General features: G+C 40.0%; 1 protein-coding gene across 6 annotated transcripts in view; it reads left to right on the plus strand.

Moving 5' to 3' along the window:
* ACACA (acetyl-CoA carboxylase alpha) overlaps positions 1–21161 on the plus strand; it is a 342596-nt gene that overhangs the window by 168145 nt on the left and 153290 nt on the right. For all 6 annotated transcript variants that reach the window (XM_030923246.1, XM_030923247.1, XM_030923245.1 and 3 more), the window contains 10 exons: positions 2558–2708; positions 3489–3592; positions 8082–8163; positions 8595–8740; positions 9776–9926; positions 11537–11671; positions 12030–12176; positions 13213–13401; positions 14799–14899; positions 16291–16379. In XM_030923246.1, the coding sequence (XP_030779106.1) occupies positions 2558–2708; positions 3489–3592; positions 8082–8163; positions 8595–8740; positions 9776–9926; positions 11537–11671; positions 12030–12176; positions 13213–13401; positions 14799–14899; positions 16291–16379 (1295 nt within the window). The remainder of the gene's footprint in view (positions 1–2557; positions 2709–3488; positions 3593–8081; positions 8164–8594; positions 8741–9775; positions 9927–11536; positions 11672–12029; positions 12177–13212; positions 13402–14798; positions 14900–16290; positions 16380–21161) is intronic.

Below are 21161 nucleotides of genomic sequence, written 5' to 3' on the forward strand. Positions count from 1 at the left end.
TGATTTGGCAGACCACTGTGTATTTTTTTCAGGGAATGTCATATGACTCAATCCAGAAGACTTGTTCCTTATTTTCGACCAGCTCTGTACATTTGTCTACAGTACAAAGCTAACTAGCTTAATTTTTAGCATGTTAAAAATACGTTGTCTACAATAAGTCTCCTTCTTGACACTATGCCAAAAGTTCATTCTTCAGCTTAGAGCTTTCTTTGTTTCTTATTTCTTCATTACATTAGGTGTATATCTTCAGCTTGGGGTTTGGGCTCTTGTTTGCCAGAATGCCCCAACTCATATATTCCAGTAGAATTTCCCTTGGGTCATAATCTAAATACCATGAGAACAGGACTGTGTCTTGTTACTGCTATATCCCCTGAACATAGTAAGCATTCAGTAAATATTGGTTGAATGGATTAGCCACTCGTTCCCATCCTTATACCTCTGCTTCAATCATTCCATTGGCTGAACTCAACCTGTATTTTCGTTTTTTGTTTTTTTGAGACGGAGTCTTGCTCTGTCGCCCAGGCTGGAGTGCAGTGGCACGATCTCAGCTCACTGCAACCTCCGCCTCCTGGGTTCAAGTGATTCTCCTGCCTCAGCCTCCTGAGTAACTGGGATTACAGGCACACGCCACCATGCCCGGCTAATTTTGTCAACCTGTATTTTCTTCTCTGCTTTTTTGTTTTTGCTGTTTCCTCTGTTCATTCATTTATTCTTTTTTTTTTTTTTTTTTTTTTTTTTTCTGACACGGAGTGCCCGCCACCACACTCAGCTAGTTTTTGTATTTGTAGTAGAGACAGGTTTCACCATGTTGGCCAGGCTGGTCTTGAACTCCTGACCTCAAGTGATTTGCCCACATTGGGCTCCCAAATTGCTGGGATTACAGGTGTGAGCCACTGTGCCAGGCCCGTTCATTCATTCTATTAAACAAATATTTACTGATTATCTACTATCTACAGGTTCTGGCAATACAGTGAGGTCCAAAATAGAATCTCTGTCCTCACAAAACTTTACAATCCAGAGGGTGTAAGACTATTGGCAGTTAAAATACAATGTAGTAAGGATGATGATAGTCAGCTTATTTAAGGGCATTATAGGATCATACAGATGAGTCAACTAACTCAGTCTGGAGGGGGTCTGGGAAGGTTTCCCAGAAGACAGTGACATCTAGATTGATAATTGAAGTTTGTAGAAGTAAGTCAAGTCAAAGGAGGACATAGAAAGGAGGACAGAGGTGGGCAACAGAATAATATTTTAGGCTGACGGAATGCCTGGACCACCTGGAATATGATTCCTGTCACAGTTATAATTATCAGCTATACTTTTAGCCTATGTCAGATTCCACATTTTTCATGAAACTGTAGGGAGGTGAATTTCTCCCTTCTTACAAGCTCTCCAGAACTTTGCTTAAGTATTGTCACTGGCATTGATTATATTCTGCCATATATTTTGAAAGTGATTATTGTATTTATGTTCTTTCTTCCTTACAGTCATAATATGTGTCTTATTGGTATGAACTACATAATTAGTATTTGTTTAAGTAAGTACCTGTCCCGTGCAGGATAGACACTGGGCATAAATATACAGAAAAGCCCCATAGTATTTGAAATTCTGCTAAAATTGGATCACTTTGCACTTAACTGGGAAGTAATAAAAGTAATGAGCAAATCATTGCATAGATATCCAAAATGCAGTTTAAAAAAACAGTCCCACTTTCCTGATATATGACTGCACCCAGGAGTTGCTTCACTGTGTGGAAATCTTTAAATTAAGCACTGGGGAAAATTCATTCAACTGTATACTTAAAATAAGTATATTTTACTCTATGTAAATTATACATAAAATAAATAAGGTTTAAGGATAGGGAGAATTAATGCCCTAATTCTTGTTAGCCAACAATAAATGAATGGAATAAGGGAAACTTAACTAAGTAAAAACTGAGGGTGGTTTGCATATAATTTGTTATAATTTGTTTTGTACTCATTATAATGAAATGTATCTGATTAGCTGATGCTCTTATGGTAATATCAGTTAGAATTCAAACGTTTACTGACTTTTTGCGAATTTTTCTCTGTGGAATGCACATGAATGAGCACACTTAACGTGTGCACCCTTATTTGTTTTTGGAACTACCTCTCTCCCTTCCCTCTCAGGATTCCAAAGGAATGAAACAGTTCTTTTTTTTTTGGTGGGGGGACGGAGTCTCGCTCAGTTGCCCAGGCTGGAGTGCAGTGGTGCAGTCTCGGCTCACTGCAAGCTCCACCTCCCGGGTTCAAGCCATTCTCCTGCCTCAGTCTCCCAAGTAGCTGGGACTACAGACACCTGCCACCACGCTTGGCTAATTTTTTGTATTTTTAGTAGAGATGGGGTTTCACCGTGTTAGCCAACATGGTTTCAATCTCCCGACCTGTCTTGGCCTCCCAAATCCGCCTGTCTTTGCCTCCCAAAGTGTTAGGATTACAGGCGTGAGCCACCACGCCTGGCCAAACAGTTCTTTAAAATGATTGAAAAACATTGAAGTGTTTGTTCTGAAACAGATTGGCTTCTGTTCTTCTCCCAGAAACATGGTGGTGGCTTTGAAGGAGCTGTCTATTCGGGGTGACTTTCGAACTACAGTTGAATACCTGATCAAATTGTTAGAGACTGAAAGCTTTCAGATGAACAGAATTGATACTGGCTGGCTGGACAGACTGATAGCAGAAAAAGTACAGGTGTGTATTTCTCCACTTGCACAAACAGCTGCTGGGATTGGGTTTTTATAGACTTGTGTGCTCAATCCCTGTCACTAAATGAAATTTATTTGATTCTAATGTAAATGGTTCTTGATCTACCTGGAAAAATCTAGGAGTCAGTATAATTTTAGCACTCTGATGATTCCTGTGCTAGTGTAACACAGTCATTTTATGTTCTAGTATTGCTTCCTGACGTATATTTGAAGAGAGGTATTCAGAGATTGAATTTCTTTGTTTTTCTTCATTTAATGTTAAATCTGGTCCATAGTTGCCAACTTCTGTATCTACCAGATGCTGAAGAGAGAGGCCTCATTTAAATCAAGAGTTATCAGTTATTCCTTAATTCCTGGGGCTATGCTAAATTATCCAAGATTTTGTATAAAATCATTAGATTCATCTAATTTGTCTGGAGGTCCAAAGTTTGGCTATAAACCGTTTTTCTTTGAGATTATCAGTAGCCAAATCGTTGTGTCTTTAAATTTATTTCTGTCAGAAGCCTATTTTTGAGCTACTCATTGATTGGCTCAGCGGAAGTCTTAGGGAGAGAAGAAGAAATTTTTCATTTCTTTTCAAATGGTCCCTCTAATCAAATTCTAGATGTGAATGTGTTCATTTTTATCTAAAAATCAGTTGGGCAGTGAGAATGGAGATTTTCATTGCTAGCTGTTTGATCACAACAAATGTGAACCTGATTTCATTTGAGAGGCTGTGGTGCCAAGTGAGCATGCATTTGATCTGCCCTCTTCTTCCTCCTTTCAGGCTGAGCGACCTGACACCATGTTGGGGGTTGTATGTGGGGCCCTCCACGTGGCAGACGTGAGCCTGCGGAATAGCGTCTCTAACTTCCTTCACTCCTTAGAAAGGTAGGCTTTGTTTCTTGTAGGCTACACAAACTAACCAATGGTCCTGAGTACAGGGACTGAAGCTCAAAGACCCATTTATTCTTCTGTCTGTTCCTGGCAGCTTATGAGTGTTACTTGTTATTCATGGACCATGGTGGCAAGAAAGAGAGGGGATGTTGACGTTTATGGCAAATTATTTGGGGAGTCTAACTGCAGATTCTAGACATTAACTTATACCACAGTTAGAACAGGTTGCTTCTTTAGAAACTGGAATCCATCTGCATTAGATATTCTGTCCTGTATAAGTATCAAATCTCTCCAAACCCTGGTGATAAAAATCTGGTATTTCTTCCCAGCACTGAACCCTAAATATTTTGTGTATTACCTGCACCACCTTTCAGAAATAAATAATTAAGGCTGATATTCAGGATGACCTCATGAGTCAAGTAGAGAGTGAGACATCTATTGGGCTAAACTAATTTCTAATGCTGATTCAGGAGACTAAGCTCTGCCTTTGAGTCCCCAGAGGAATGCTCCAAGTGGCTAATCATTTTAAAGCACTTTAATCACAGGCACTTTTATTTCCTTCTGTGTTGTTAGACTTATATCAATTCCCGTTTGAGGTATCTGAAAGAAAGAAAAGAAACAAAATTTAAAAATTGAACTGAGATTTCAAGCCCTATGATAAGTATCTTTCACTTTGTTACTCTCATGTAGTAAAACCTTCAGCAGCTTGGCATTTCTCTTCTGTATCAAATCTAAATCCCTTGGTGTGACTTTCAACTCCCTGTATTCATTGGCCCCTTTTTACCAATCCAGTCTTATTTATTTCTGTTCTGCAACATATAATTTCTAACCTAGTTAAATAGTTTTCTTATTCGTGTGCAATTATATCAAATGCATTTTCCTCTACAAGCCCTCCCCCTTTTAAAATGCTTTTGTTTTTAACTTATTTTATTTTTATTTATTTATTTATTTATTTATTTATTTATTTATTTATTTATTTATTTCTTGAGACAGACTCTCGCTCTGTCCCCCAGGCTGGAGTGCGGTGGCGTGATCTCGGCTCACTGCAAGCTCTGCCTCCCAGGTTCACACCATTCTCCTGCCTCAGCCTCTCGAGTAGCTGGGCCTACAGGCACCCGCCACCACGCCCTGCTAATTTTTTTTGTATTTTTAGTAGAGATGGGATTTCACCGTGTTAGCCAGGATGGTCTCGATCTCCTGACCTCGTGATACGCCTGCCTTAGCCTCCCAAAGTGCTGGGATTACAGGTGTGAGCCACTGCACCTGGCCTTTAACTTATTTTAAAAACTTGTGTTTTGAAATAATTTTAAGTTTTTAAGAGTTGCATAAATAATACAAATAATTTCTATATATTCTTTGCTCAGATTCACCAATTAACTAACAACTTACCACAGTTGCTTTATCACTCTTTCTCTACTATTAGCAAAAGTTTTTCTTGACAGTGTTTCTCTCCTTGGTAATTTTCTCCCTCTCCCTTCCACCCACGCTACTGCCCCCCTTACCCACCTTTTTTTTTCTTTGAGACAGAATCTCACTCTGTCGCCAGGCTGGAGTGCAGTGGTACAATCTCGGCTCACTGCAACTTCTGCCTCCCGGGTCCAAGCAATTCTCCTGCCTCAGCCTCCTGAGTAGCTGGGACTACAGGCACGCACCACCATGCCCAGCTAATTTTTGTATTTTTAGTAGAGACGGGGTTTTGCCATATTGGCCAGGATGGTCTTGAACTCCTGACATCATGATCCATCCCCGGTCTCCCAAAGTGTTGGGATTACAGGCGTGAGCCACCGCTCCTGGCTTTTTTTTTTTTTTTTTAAGACAAAGTCTTGCTCTATCGCCCAGGCTGGAGTGCAGTGGCACGATCTCGGCTTACCACAACCTCTGCCTCCCAGGTTCAAGTGATTCTCCTGCCTCAGCCTCCCAAGTAGCTGAGGTTACAGGCATGCACCACCATGCCTGGCTAATTTTTGTATTTTTTAGTACAGATTTGGTTTCACCATATTGGCAAGGCTGATCTCGTACTCCTGACCTCAGGTAATCTATCCACCTCGGCCTCCCAAATGCTGGTATTATGGGCGTGAGCTACCATGCCTGGCCTTTTTTTTTTTTTTTTTTTTTTTTTTTTTAAGACGGAGTCTCGCTCTGTTGCCCAGGCTGGAGTGCAGTGGTGCGATCTCTGCTCACTGCAAGCTCTGCCTCCCGGGTTCATGCCATTTTCCTGCCTCAGCCTCCCGAGTAGCTGGGACTACAGGCACCCACCACCACGCCCGGCTAATTTTTTTGTATTTTTAGTAGAGACGGGGTTTCACTGTGTTAGCCAGATTGGTCTGGATCTCCTGACCTCGTGATCTGCCCGCCTCGGACTCCCATTGTGCTGGAATTACAGGCGTGAGCCACTGCACCTGGCCTCCTGATCTTTTTTAAGACTCTTAAATAAAGTTTCAGTTGCTAAGAGTAGATATGCTTATACTAAGTTTTTATAATTTTTTCACGTTTAATCTTTATCTTTTTTTTTTTTTTTTGAGGTGGAGCCTTGCTCTGTCACCAGGCTGGAGTGCAGTGGCGTGATCTCTGCTCACTGTAACCTCTGCCTCCCGGGTTCAAGTGATTCTTCTGTCTCAGCCACCCCAGTAGCTGGGACTACAGGTGCACTCCACCACACCCAGCTCATTTTTGTATTTTTAGTAGAGTCGGAGTTTCAACATGTTGGCCAGGATGTTCTCCATCTCTTGGCCTTGTGATCAGCCCGCCTCGGCCTCCCAAAGTGCTGGAATTATAGGCGTGAGCCACTGTGTCCAGCGTTAATCTTTATCTTTAAGAACAGTTAGCACATTCCTGTGGTTCAAAATTCAAAAGGCACAAAAAAGATAAGCAGTGAAAAGTCTCTTTCTGACCTCTGTTCCTTGGCCACCCAGTTTCCGTCCCCTATAGTAAATTCATATTACCAATTGCTTTTCTAACCTTCCAAAGATATCCTAAACTTACATAAATATATACATGTGTATTAGTCTGTTCTCACACTGCTAATAAAGACGTTACCAAGACTGGCTAATTTATAAAGGAAAGAGGTTTGAGTCACAGTTCAGATGGCTAGGGAGACCTCACAATCATGGCGGAAGGCAAAGGAAGAGTAAAGTCATGTCTTTTGTGGTGGCAGCCAAGAGAGAAAATGAGAGCCAAGTGAAAGGGGTTTCCCTTTATAAAATTGTCAGATCTCATGAGACTTATTCACTCCCACGAGAACAGTATGGGGAAACTGCCCCCATGATTCAGGTATCTCCCACCAGGTCCCTCCCACAACACATGAGAATTATGGGAGCTACAGTTCAAGATGAGATTTGAATGGAATCACAGCCAAACCATATCGACATGTGATACTTATTTCTTCCCACCTCCTGGTTTTTAAAAACTCAAATGGTAGCGTACTGTGAAGCTGTTCTTTTCCTTGCTTTTTTAACTCAACAGTATATTTTTTAAAGTGTTTTTTAGTTCACATCTTTTTAATATCTGTATGTTTTGTTCCACATGTGAAGACATGTGCAGCATCACTAATCATTAAGTAAATAAAGTCAAAACCATGATGAGATATCACCTCACACCCATTAGGATGCCCAGTGTCAAAAAACAGAAAATAGCAAGTATTGGAAAGTACATAGAGAAATTGGGACACTTGTGCACTCTTGATGGGAATGTAAAATGATGCAGCCACTATTGAAAAATGGTGTTGCAATTACTGAAAAAATTAAAAATGGAATTACCATATGATCTGGTAATACCACTTCTGGGTATTCTGAAAGAATTGAAAGCAGAGTCTGAAAGATACTTGCACAGCCACATTCATAGGAGGATTATTTACAGTAGCTAAAAGATGGAAACAACTCAGATGTTGGTTGATGGATGACTGGATAAACAAAATGTGGGATATGCATACAATAGAATATTATTCAGCCTTAAAGAGGAAGGAAATTCTGACATACGCTGAAACATAGGTGGATCTTAAGGACATTAGGGTAAGTGAATTAAGCCTACCGCAAAAAGACAAATGCTATATGGTTTTACTTATATGTGGTATCAAGAGTAGTCAGACTCATAGAACGGGAAAGTAGAATGATGGTTACCAGGGACTGGGGAAGGGGGAAATTGGGAGTTGTTAATGGGTGTAGAGTTTCACTTTTGCCAGATGAAAAAGTCCTGCAGATTGGTTGCAGAACAGTGTTAATACCCCAACACTATAGAACTGTGCATTTTGTAATGGTTAAGATGGCAAATTTAATGTAATGTGTATTTTACCCTAATTTAAAAAAAATCCATTATAAGATTCTTTCATAATTGATGTGATCAATTCCTTACAAATGATTATTGAGGTATTTAGGTTGTTTCTAGTCTTTTGTTATCCTAGGAAATGCTACAATCAATAATCTTTTAGATTCTCTTATTAACTGTTGGAACTTTGTGGTAAGTGTCTCTGTTGCTGTTGTTCTTTCAGGGGTCAAGTCCTTCCTGCTCATACACTGCTGAATACAGTAGATGTTGAACTTATCTATGAGGGAGTCAAGTATGTACTTAAGGTATGCAGAACCCCATTGGAGTTTGCATCTTACTTTTTAAGCTATCTTTCTTTAGGCTGAGAGGCAAGAGAAAAAATTTGATTTAATGCAGGAAGGGGGGTGTTAGTGAAATTACAGTCATTATTTGTGTCAGTGTCCTGAAGCAGCATTTGTTGTTGCCAAGAGATAAAAAGATAAAAAGCAGTATTTGTTGTTGCCAAGAGATAAAGGAGAGACAGGGAACAACCACAGCTGGGAAAAACAACTAAGGTTGCCGTCTTTGCTTACAGCAGGACTGAGTCATGTCCACAGACACTGATGCAAATAGCATCAGTGCCATGAGTTTTCGTCCTCCTGACAGATCTTTCTTACCTGTATTTTTGAAGCATTCAAATTTTGTTTGGAGCTGTACCTGGAAGGGACACACTGATCCTCATTCTCATTCCCTACAGGTGACTCGACAGTCCCCCAACTCCTATGTGGTGATCATGAATGGCTCATGTGTAGAAGTAGATGTACATCGGCTGAGTGATGGTGGACTGCTCTTGTCCTATGATGGCAGCAGTTATACTACGTACATGAAGGAGGAAGTGGATAGGTAAATGGCTGTTTGAGGTCCATTTGCCGGTCATCCTGTTAGCCTTTTCTCTTATTAGTTACTAGCTTTTGGGATTTTTCCCAGGCTTTTTTTGGTACTCGTTTGTAGTTTAAAAAAAAAAATAGTACATGCACTTAACAAAAATATCAAGAATATAAAAGTGTTTGTAATTAAAAACATGTCTCCCTACCTTTCCAGTGTATGTGGACAATGAAAAATAAGTTCCCCTTTTTATAAGTAACCATTGTTAAAAGTTTCTTATATATTTGAGTAAAAATTTTATATGCATATACAAGTTACATTCATGTACATACTGTTTTTCTTTAAATACATTCACAAATGTGGCCAGGCATGGTGGCTCATGCCTGTAATCCCAGCACTTTGGGAGGCTGAGGTGGGTGGATCACCTGAGTTTGGGAGTTCAACACCAGCCTGGCCAACATGGTGAAACTGTCTCTACTAAAAATACAAAATTGGCCAGACATGGTGGCATATGCCTGTAGTCCCAGCTACTCGGGAGGGTGAGGCAGGAGAGTCGAATGAACCTGGGAGGCGGAGGTTGCCGCAGGCCGAGATCGCGTCATTGTACTCCAGTTTGGGCAACAAGAGCAAAACTCCATCTCAAAAAACAAAAAAAAAATTCACAAATGTTCAACACTAGTTATGGTGTTGTGAGAATGAAATAAATTAATATGCTGAAAATGTGTAGAACATTGTTACAACATAGCTAGTCTTCAAGAAATGTCAGCTATTATATCATCAGTATCTTTGTGTTTTTTTAAACAGTGGTACCTGTTATTTTTAATAGCCGTGTAGTGTTCCATTATGTGATTATACTATACTTTATTTAATCTGATCCTTATTGAAGGAAATTTTTGTTAATTGACATTGTAAACAAAGGTGCAGTGAATGTTGTGTGTGTGTGTGTGTAATAAAGTTTTCAGGATTTTTTTATTTGAAAGTTGACATTCTCTACCATTCTCCTTTACATCGTGAGGTGCTTTCTTAGCTTACATACTTCCACTTGTCTCCTAGATATCGCATCACAATTGGCAATAAAACCTGTGTGTTTGAGAAGGAAAATGACCCATCAGTGATGCGCTCACCTTCTGCTGGGAAGTTAATCCAGTACATTGTAGAAGATGGAGGTCATGTGTTTGCTGGCCAGTGCTATGCTGAGATTGAGGTCAGTGTGGTGAAAAGACTGTGGGATCATGGGAGGGGAAGGTAGGAAAAGGGTTGGCTGGGATGGACTAGGACTGAAAAGTTACAGAAAGGAAGCTGTGTGCAGTGGCTTGTGCCTATAATCCCACCCCTTTGGGAGGCTAAGGCAGGAAGATCGCTTGAGCCCAGGAGTTAGAGACTAGCCTGGGCAAGATGATGAGACCCTGTCTCTATGAAAAATTAAAAAATTAGCGGCATACAGTGGCACATGCCTGTAGTCCCAGCCACTCTGGCAGCTAAGGCAGGAGGATCCCTTGAGCCCAGGAATTCAAGGCAGCAGTGAATGGTGATTGTACCACTGTACTGGAATGGTACAATTTGTGGCCTGGGCCACAAATCAAGACCTTATTTCTAAAAAATTAAAAAAAAAAAAGATGACAGATTGGAAATAAGAATGAAAAACATCAGTTGGCTTCATTGGAAGTACGAACCTTAAGATTTTTAAAAGACATAAAAACACTTTGGCAAATGAGGAATCTCTAGCTCTAAAAATAGATACTAGGCAATAGCACTTACTGAGTGTTAGGTGTCCTAACTGCTGGCTGTCCAGAGGAAATATGTGGAGGTGGGGCACAAAACAGACAAGTAATGTCATGCAATTAATTTTAAGAGAGCTAAGCACAGAGTGCAGAGGGTCACCTAACCCAAATCAAGCTAAGCTCGTATGGGAAGATATTCTGAAAGAAGAGACATTTGATCTTCGTTTTGAAAGACAGATAGCAATAGAGCAGGTGAAGAAGGGCAGGGAAGAGTGCTTAAAGTTGAAGGAATAGCATGTACAAAGACAGAAGCAAGACAGCACAGTGTGTGTAGAGAACTGCAGGTATGTGTCAGTGTGGCTTGAGAAGAGACTAAGGTTTAATGGGGAGGGACAAGCAAAGATAAGAAGTAATGTGAGATCTTGAATGTGAGGTTATGAAGGATCTTATAAGCTATACTGGTAAGTTTACATTATCCTGGAGGCAGTGGGTAATCTCTGAAGGATTTAAGTGGAAAAGTAGTATGATGATATTTGGGATCTAGAATGATTGTTTTTCGTGACCTTGTGGGAGGTATATAGCAAGTAGGGAGATCTCTTAAGGGGTCTTTGAAGTACTTTGGGCCAGAAATGAAGAAGGCGTAAACCGAAGAGATGGCAAGAGAGGAAGATTTTTGAGAAAGGTTTAGAAGATATGCCTGGCTGGATTGGTAATTGGTAGGTAAAGGAGAAAGAGGAGTGAAGAATGATCCTTAGGTTTTGGCCTGGATGTCTTAGATTGGATTCACTGGTATGAAGAGATTAAATTGTTCCTCACTTTCTAAGTACAAAACAAGTATAATCACAAATTATGCCAAAATGGTTTTAAAAGTTAGAAATGAGAAATGTCAATAACTGTTATTTCTAAAGTGAGGTACTGAGAGATTTTCTAATTGCCTGCCTTGGTAGTCCCTAGAAGATGGTGGTAAATTCCCATTTTTTCTGGGTCAAATTAGGTGTGGTCCACTTAGATGCTAAGGGAAAAATTTACCTCTTCTAAGCATTCACCTGTGTAAAGAGAGATAAATCTGAGTCTAATTTATTTTTTACTATAGGTGATGAAGATGGTAATGACCTTAACAGCTGTGGAGTCTGGCTGTATCCATTACGTCAAGCGACCTGGAGCAGCTCTTGACCCTGGCTGTGTACTAGCCAGAATGCAACTGGACAACCCCAGCAAGGTTCAGCAGGTGAGTTAGGAAGATGCTCTGATTATTGCTCTCTAAGAGCTAAAGAACTTGGTGGTTTGGAGAGAGGCAAGTGATTTCAGTGCTTGGTTTGCCAGTGTTTTCTTTAGCTTTTTCGCCTATTAATCTTATGCCTTGTATTTGTACCTGTAGTATTATGGAACTAAGAGTTTGCAAGAGTTGCTGTAATACTAAGATTCTGTTATTTCCTTATGATGTTTCCTCCATTGACTTCCCTTCTGGTAGCTGGGTATGGTAAAATGATGTCTCCATTTTGAATGATAACTCTTAAGTTGTAGTGGTGTGTTTGTACCTTAGATCAAAAGTAGTAGATGACTTGATCTCTTGTTGGGGTTGATAGGCTGAGCTTCACACAGGTAGTCTGCCACGGATCCAGAGCACGGCACTCAGAGGTGAGAAACTGCATCGAGTGTTCCATTATGTCCTGGATAATCTGGTCAACGTAATGAATGGATACTGCCTTCCAGATCCTTTCTTTAGCAGCAAGGTATGAATCACGTCTCCTGGGGAAGGGGTGTACAAATGGGATACCTATTCTCCAAAATAGTTGCAAGTCTTATAATGATTGTTTAAGAGGGACGAAAAGAAAGCTGTTTGGCCTAGAACTCTTTCACCTTCAGTTGTGGGACTTGAGGTCTTTAAATCCATCCTTGTCATGGACTTCACATTTAATTGTGATTACTCTGTTTTTTTTTTTTTTTTTTTTTCCCTCGAGACTGAGTCTTGCTCTGTTGCCCAGGCTGGAGTGCGATGGCGCAAACTCAGCTCACTGCAACCTCCACCTCCTGGGTTCAAGCAATTCTCCTGCCTCAACCTCCTGAGTAGTGGGGATTACAGGCACACGCCACCAGGTCCGGCTAATTTTTTTCTTTTTCTTTCTTTTTTTAATAGAGGCAAGGTTTCACCATGTTGGCCATACTGGTCATGAACTCCTGACTTTGTGATCTGCCCGCCTCAGCCTCCCAAAGTGCTGGGATTATAGGCGTGAGCCACTGTGCCCAGCCGTGATTACACCTTTTTAAACTGGAGAATGGGGCAATGTTAGGTGCTTACATTGCAATTTCAAAGTACTCTATGATAGTTGGCTCACATCTGTAATCCCACCACTTTGGGAGGCTGAGTTGGAAAGATCGCTTGAGGCCAGGAGTTTGAGACCAGCCTGACCAACATAGCAAGACCCCATATCTATTGAAAATTGTATAAATTTTATATTGAAAAGAGTAGTATATGACAGTGAATTCAGATATAGTTTACTCTTGAGCAACACAGGTTTGAACTGTGTGGGTCCACTTATATGTGGATTTTTTCAGCCAAACATGGATCAAAATTACAGTATGGATGGGATATGGAGCCCACAACTTTTTCTGTACATGGGTTCCGTAGGGCTCAAGTATGTGCAGATTTTCATATGAGTGGTGGTTCTGGAACCAATTTCCCACGTATACGGAATGACAACTATGTATCTTTTTATTTAGGGGATTGTGTTAACTTTGGGTCCTATTTTACCAATGCTTTCTTTTTAGGTAAAAGACTGGGTAGAGCGATTGATGAAAACCCTCAGAGATCCCTCCCTGCCTCTCCTAGAATTGCAAGATATCATGACTAGTGTGTCTGGCCGCATTCCCCCCAATGTGGAGAAGTCTATCAAGAAGGAAATGGCTCAGTATGCTAGCAACATCACATCAGTCCTCTGTCAGTTTCCCAGTCAGCAGGTATTTATAGGATAACACTATCTTCATTTTTTTCTGGCTACCAATGCCAGAGTTCATATTGTAGGATTCCTTCCTATTTGGATCCTCCTTACTTTTTGGATGTTGTACTTGTATACTTTTAAGCGTTGTATTCCTTACAAAACTGCCTCAGGGTTGCACCACTGCACTCCAGTCTGGGGGACAGAGCAAGACTCCGTCTCAAAAAAAAAAAAAAAAAACTGCTTCAGGGTACAAAGCCAACAGTGAAAGTACTGTATGTGAAGTATAAAGTATCTGTAGTTATGAGAAAAGCACACTTGGATCATGTATAAGATATAGCTTTTTTCCTGGGGCTATTCCCTAATTAGAGGTATCTTCATGAATTGAAAGTAGAGTGATATTAGTTGATTGATTGATTGATTGATTGATTGATTGATTGATTTAGAGACGGAGTCTAGCTCTGTTGTCCAGGCTGGAGTGCAGTGGCGTGATCTTGGCTCACTGCAACCTCTGCCTCCTGGGTTCAAGCAATTCTCCTGCCTCAGCCTCCTGAGTAGCTAGGATTACAGGCATGCGCCGCCATGCCAGCTAATTTTTGCATTTTTAGTTGCCATGGGGTTTCACCACATTGGCCAGGATGGTCTCAATCTGACCTCGTGATCCGCCCACCTTGGCCTCCCAAAGTGCTGGGATTACAGGTGTGAGCCACTGTGCCCAGCCGTTTATTTATTTATTTTTGAGACAGGGTCTCACCCTGTCACCCAGACTGGAGTGCAGTGGTGCAATCATGGCTCGCTATAGCCTTGATCCCAATAGGCCCAATGGGTCATCCCACCTCAGCCTCCCAAGTAGCTGGGACTACAGATGTGCACCACTATGCCCAGCTAATTTTTAAAAAAATTTTATAGAGACGGGGGTCTCGTTACGTTGCCCAGGTTGGTATTGAACTCCTGGGCTCAACCTTTCCTCCCTCCTTGGCCTCCCAAAGTGCTGAGGTTACAGGTATGAGCCATCATGCATGGCCTATTTGTAGTTTTATTTTTAGAGATATTCTTACTACCTTGGCAACATCTTTACTCTTTACCCATAAAGCAGATGTACATGTAGGGAGTGTAAGTAGATAAGTGGGGAGTGAAGTTTGGATCTTGACCTTGAACAGATCTTGGTAAGATGATAGTTTTTGTAATGTAGTCATTAATTCATCTGGGAAAGGTTGACAGGGGATGAAATCTGCTTGCTTATTTAGCATGATCCTCTATATAAACTATGCCCAGTAACTTCCAGCTACTGCCAACATGTGAGAGATAGGAATTGTCATATTATAACAAGAAGATTCCTACTGGTCATGCTATAGAGGCTGATGCTTTGGGGCATTTTGTTGGGTTGGGCCTCATTTTTTTCCCTTTTTTATACCTTAGATTGCCAACATCCTAGATAGCCATGCAGCTACATTGAACCGGAAATCTGAACGGGAGGTCTTCTTTATGAATACTCAGAGCATTGTTCAGCTGGTACAGAGGTAGTAACTTGTAACTCCAGATTCCCAGATCTGTCCATGCTAATGTCTTCCTTTCTTTTAAGTGGTCACAAAGAGATTTACCTCAGATTGACTTCAAGAAATTAAAAAGCACCTTATATCTTAGAAAGTACCTTGTATCTTCTAAATATCTTAGAATTGTGAGCTAACTCTTATGCTCAATATTTCTGACTTCTTAATATTCTACATTTTTTTCTGTCATTATTATTATTATTATTATTATTATTTTTTGAGACAGGGTCTCACTCTGTTGCCCCGGCTGGAGTGCAGTGGCTCAGTAATGGCTCACTGTAGCCTCAACCTCCCGAAGCTCAGGTGATCCTCCTGTTTGAACCCCTCGGAATAGCTGGGACTACAGCTGTGCACCACCACGACCAGCTAATTTTTATATTTTTAGAAGAGGTGGGGTTTTGCCATGTTACCCAGGCTCATCTCAAGCTCTTGGGCTCAAATGGTCCACCTGCCTCAGCCTCCCAAACTGTTGGGATTACAGGCATGAGCCACTGCATCCAGTTTGTCAATTAATAAGGCACAGAAATTTTGTTGTTTTCTTTTTCCTTAACATTTTGATGAAGCTCCTAATTTTTCTTCTGTCACAGGGCCCAGTACGACATTTTTTATTCTTATCTTATGGAACCTATTGTATTAGGTTGGTGCAAAAGTAATTATGGTTGTTGCTATTAATACTAAAGGGATATTCACAGAGCATTTTTATTTATTTATTTATTTATTTATTAGAGACGGTTTCACACTGTCACCCAGGTTGTAGTACAGTAGCACAATCTCAGCTCACTGCAACCTCTGCCTCCTAGGCTCAAGCAATCCTCCCACCTCAGCCTCTTGAGTAGCTGGGACTACAGGCACACGCTACCATGCTTGGCTAATTTTTTTGTATTTTTTGTAGATAAGAGGTTTTGCCATGTTGCCTAGGCTGGTCTGGAGCTCCTAGACTCAAGTGATCCTCCTGCCTTGGCCTCCCAAAAGGGGTCTGGGATTACAGATGTGAGCTATGGCGCCTGACCTCACAGAACACTTTTAACTTTAAGATACTTGTAAATTTTTCAGATATCTCAGCCATTTCACGAGTACGGTAATAATTTCTACTTAGCAGTAGGAACTGAGTCAAGGTGTTGGTAGAGGGGGCTATGCAGGGTTTTGTTGTCGTTTCTTCTTTATTAAAAAAGGTCTTGTCTGTAGTGAGATTTCTTTTAGGCTTAGAATTTAAGTTAATTTTGTAGTTCATTTTAGGCTGTTCTTTATTCGGAGGGAAAGCAGTTCAGTGGAATGTCATGGAGGTAAATTTGGCCTTTGGGTTTATTACTTAATAGTGTTGGATTGTCAGGGTTTTCAGTGGAGGCTTTCTATTTGCCTAGGTACCGAAGTGGCATCCGAGGCCACATGAAGGCTGTGGTGATGGATCTGCTCCGGCAGTACCTGCGAGTAGAGACACAATTCCAGAATGGTAAGCCTCTTCCTGAGGACTCTCTAGCTCAGAAAGCCTTGATTCTGATAACCAACCCAAACTATCCATATAAGACTGTGTAAGAGCTAAGCCCCCTCCTGTCAACAACACTCCCATTAATAAACAGTCTCCTATCACCACTCCCTTAAAAACTAAACCTCTATATCCACTAGCACTAAAGAAAGAACAATGAAACACAGCTTAATGAAATTAGGAATCCAGTGTGCTTCTGAGAAAGGGCTGAAGTAATTTTTCTAATAGAGACTGCCATTCCTGTTGATACCTTTTTGACCTTGTGTAGCGTAAGTTGGTTGAGTCATCACAGGCTGAAATTGAGAAACCCACATCTGAAGAGCTTGATTCTTGGCAGCTAATCCATGAATTGAACCAGAGGCATCTAGGAAGAGCAAGTTCAGATTTTCCAGTACTTTTTAGTATATCTTTTAGGTGGACTTTATCCCTGGCTTTCTCTGAAGAGCTTCACTAAATGATATATTGTCTCTAAGTGTGAAATAACCTTGGTTAAAATTTTAAAGCTGTGTACTGCTGACATTGCTTCTTGCCACAAGATGGCAGTGAAACATCACAGAATTTGAAATATCTGAAATTTGAAATTTTGCTTTATCTGCTCCCTTTCACTTCCTTTAAAAGCAGCCTGTGCCACTCATGACTAGCAAAAATCCTCATGTAGATATTAGCAAACCGCATCCAGTAACATACCAAATAATACATAACAACCAAGTTGGCTTTATCCCACTCATGCAAGGTTGATCAGTTTGGGGAAAGTCAATTAATATAATTTATCATGAAATAGATGAAAGGAGGAAAAACATGCTCATTATCTCAAGATAACAGGGTGTAGAGAGGGAGCATTTGACAGAATTTAACATCCATTCATGACAAACTCTTGGAAACTAGGAGTGAAATGGAACTTTTAAAATCTTGTAAAAGGGACCCACAAAAAAATTTGCAGGATACATCATGCATTATGGTGAAACGCTGAAAACATTATCTTTAAGATTAGGAATAAGACAAGGATGCCTGCTGCCACTACTTCTATTCAGCATCATAGTGGATGTCCTAGCCAGTGCAGTAAGACAAGGCAAAGAATTAAAGGGTATAAGAGCTAGAAAATAGTAAAGCAATATATCTGCTATTATTAAATATGATAGGGTGTCTTTTTAGAAAGCCTCTAAGATTCACAGATTTATTATTAAGTTATTAAAAAAACATTTAAAATAACAGGCTAGATGTAGTGGCTCACGCTTGTCAGCTTAGCACTTTGGGAGGCAAGGACAGGAGGATTGCTTGAGGCCAGGAATTTGAGACCAACCTGGGTATCATAGTGAGACCCCATCTCTACAAAAAATTAAAAACAATTAGCCAGGCATGGTGGCACATGGCTATAGTCCTACCTACTCAAGAGGCTGAAATAAGAGGATTGCCTGAGCCCAGGGTTTCAAGGGTGCGGTGAGCTATGATTGCACCACTGCACTCAGCCCAGGCAACAGAACAAGACCCTGTCTCTAAATAATTAATTAGTTGATAAAATAGCAACCAAAAAGATGAAATACGAGTAAATCTAACAAAAAATGTGCAAGCCTCTTTTCGAGAAAATTATAGTCAAGAAGATTGTAATAGTAAAGAAGATTTAAATAAATTATCAAGGTCTTAAATTGGAATGTACACTATTAGGTGCTGATTCTTCCTAAATTCATCTGTAGATTGACATTTCAATAAAAATTCTGTTAGCGTATTTGTAATGCTAATTATAAAATTTCCATAAAAGACAAGTCTCACAATAATCAAGATACTTCCAAAGAAATACAAGGTGAAAAGATTTGCCTAATCAGAAAAGAAGATTTAATATAAAGCCATATTAATTAAGAAATTGTGAGATATGTGTAGGGATAGATTTATAGATCAATGGAACATAATGACCCAGAAACAGATCCACCCATATATGAAAACTTATTTTATGATAGAGGAAGCATTGTAGATCATGAGGAAAGGATAGATTTTTTTTTCAATAAATGATAACAGCATAATGGGTTATTCATTAAAAAAAAAAAAGGAAAGAAAGAAATGGAATCCCTATCTTATACACAAAAATCAGTTCTCAATAAATTAAAGACTTAAATATGTACTAAAGAGGTGAAGCTATTAAATGGTTAGGAGAATATCATTATAATCTCAGGATAGGAAGATTTTGTTGTATAAGACATAGCAAGTACAAACTACAAAAGAAAAGATTTATTACTTAAATTCCACTCAAGAACTTCTGTTCATCAAAATACATCATAAGGAGACTGAAAAGTCTGTAATCCTAGCACTTTTGGAGGCCAGCGCCAGCAGATTGCTTGAGCCCAGGAGTTTGAGATCAGCCTGGACAACATAGCAAGACCCCATCTCTAAAAAAATACACAAAAATTAGCCAGGTGTGGTGGTGTGTGCCTGTAGTCCTAGCTTCTTGGGAGGCTCAGGTTGGAGGATCACCTGAGCCTGGGGAGGTCGAGGCTGCAGTGAGCCGTGATCTCATCACTGCAGTCCAGCCCCAGTGACAGAGCAGGACACTGTCTCCAAAAAAAGAGAGACTGAAAATATAAGCTACAAAGTATGAGAAGATATTTACAAAATATATATTAAAAAAGAATTAGAAGTATCTAGAGAACTGGTATGAATCATCAAGTTAAAGACATTCTAATAGAAAAATGGGCAAAAGATATAGAAAGATATTTTATAGAAGAGGAAGTAGAAATAATTCATAAACTTACACAAAGATGCTCAATCCCATTAGTAATTAGAGACGTATGAACCAAAACCACAGTGGGAGTGGCAAAAATTTAAAAGTCACACCATCATCTTCATTGCTTCTGTCCATGGAAGTACAAATTGGTATACCACTTTGGGTAACAGTTGGTCAGTACCTAATAAAGTTGAACTTATTTGTGTTCTTTAACCTAGTAATTTTACTCCTAGAAAATATACTCTAGAGAAACTATTACGCATGTTTACTAGGAGACTTATACAGGACTATTTGTGGCAGCACTGTTCATAATCTCAAAAAAGACAAGAAACAATCTAAATATACATAGATAGAGTAGATCATTGCAGTCTAGTATATTCCTACCATGGATTATTATGCAGCAGTGAAAATGGATGCACCAAGGCATATACTGAACAAAAGGATGAATCTCAAAAATACAATGTTATGGAAAATAAACGGTACAGTCATTCCATTTTTTTCAGGTTCAAAAACCAGGAAAATTAAACTGTACATACATTGGTGATAAAAGTTAAGAAAAGCAAAAGAATAATTAACATAAAATTCAGCTTAGTAGTTGTTTCTGAGGAGGGGTACACAGGGGTCTTCAAAAATACTAAAGATGTTCTATTAAAATTTAATAGCTTTAAAATAACACATGGGTGTTTATTTCAACTGATACCATATATTCTATATATTCTTCTGTATGTATATTTCATAATTAAACTGTTTTGTTTTGTATGTGTGCATTCTTCTTCTTCTTTTTTTTTTTTTTGAGATGGAGTCTCACTCTGACACCCAAGCTGGAGTGCAGGGGCACAATCTCTGCTCATTGCAACTTCCGCCTCCTGGGTTCCAGCGATTCTCCTGCCTCAGCCTCCTGTGTAGCTGGGATTATAGGTGTGTACCATCACGCCTGGCTAATTTTTGTATTTTTAGTAGAGACGGGGTTTTACCCTGTTGGCCAGGCTGGTCTCAAATGCCTGACCTCAAGTGATCCACCTGCCTTGGCTGCCCAAAGTGCTGAGATTACAGGGGTGAGCCACTGCACCCAGCCAAGTAAACATTTTTTAAAAAGAGTGTCTTGGTGGGCAGGATCTTCAAAGTAAAAAAAAAAAAAAAAGGAAAAAAAATCATTGCTTTCTTTCTGTTAATCTCTCCCCTCACCCTGGGTGAATGTGTTCTTTTTATTTCTCCTGGTCCTATTGCCAAAGTTTATTTGTATTGTCACTTCAAAGCTAAGTCTTGATAGAGAAAAATATTAATACAGAACAGCTGATTTTTAAACAGCTTCCCTTTTGGTCTAAATGTGTCTTTTATGAAATTGGCAGCTCTCTCGATATTGTAGTCCATTGTTTTTCAAATATAGTTTTATTTGGAAAAAAGTTGCTTATGTCAATCTCTAATTTTTTTTTTTTTTTTTTTTTTTTTTTTTTTTTTTTTTGAGACGGAGTCTCGCTCTGTCGCCCGGAATGGAGTGCAGTGGCCGGATCTCAGCTCACTGCAAGCTCCGCCTCCCAGGTTTACGCCATTCTCCTGCCTCAGCCTCCCGAGTAGCTGGGACTACAGGCGCCCGCCACCTCGCCCGGCTAGTTTCTTGTGTATTTTTTTAGTAGAGACGGGGTTTCACCATGTTAGCCAGGATGGTCTCGATCTCCTGACCTCGTGATCTGCCTGTCTCGGCCTCCCAAAGTGCTGGGATTACAGGCTTGAGCCACCGCGCCCGGCCAATCTCTAATATTTAGAATAGTTAAAAGCTTGGTTACACTGGTCCAATGTACTCAGTATTCTAGGAAACCACAATAATGCAGTTTGAACGCCACTGTTCTGGTTTGTAACTTAATGTGGAATCTGAACTGAGGTGATAATCCTTTACTATTTTCATGATTTCATAAAATTCTGACCCTTGAGCATATTCAAACACTAATTCCTCTTTCCTTGGAAATTTAGTTCTGAGGTAAGCTGTTTTCTAAAGAACTGAATATTACTTATATCCCATGGCAGATATCACTACAGTG

The sequence above is a fragment of the Rhinopithecus roxellana genome, chromosome 19 (genome assembly GCF_007565055.1).
Source record: "Rhinopithecus roxellana isolate Shanxi Qingling chromosome 19, ASM756505v1, whole genome shotgun sequence".
In the NCBI taxonomy this organism is placed as follows: Eukaryota; Metazoa; Chordata; class Mammalia; order Primates; family Cercopithecidae; genus Rhinopithecus; species Rhinopithecus roxellana.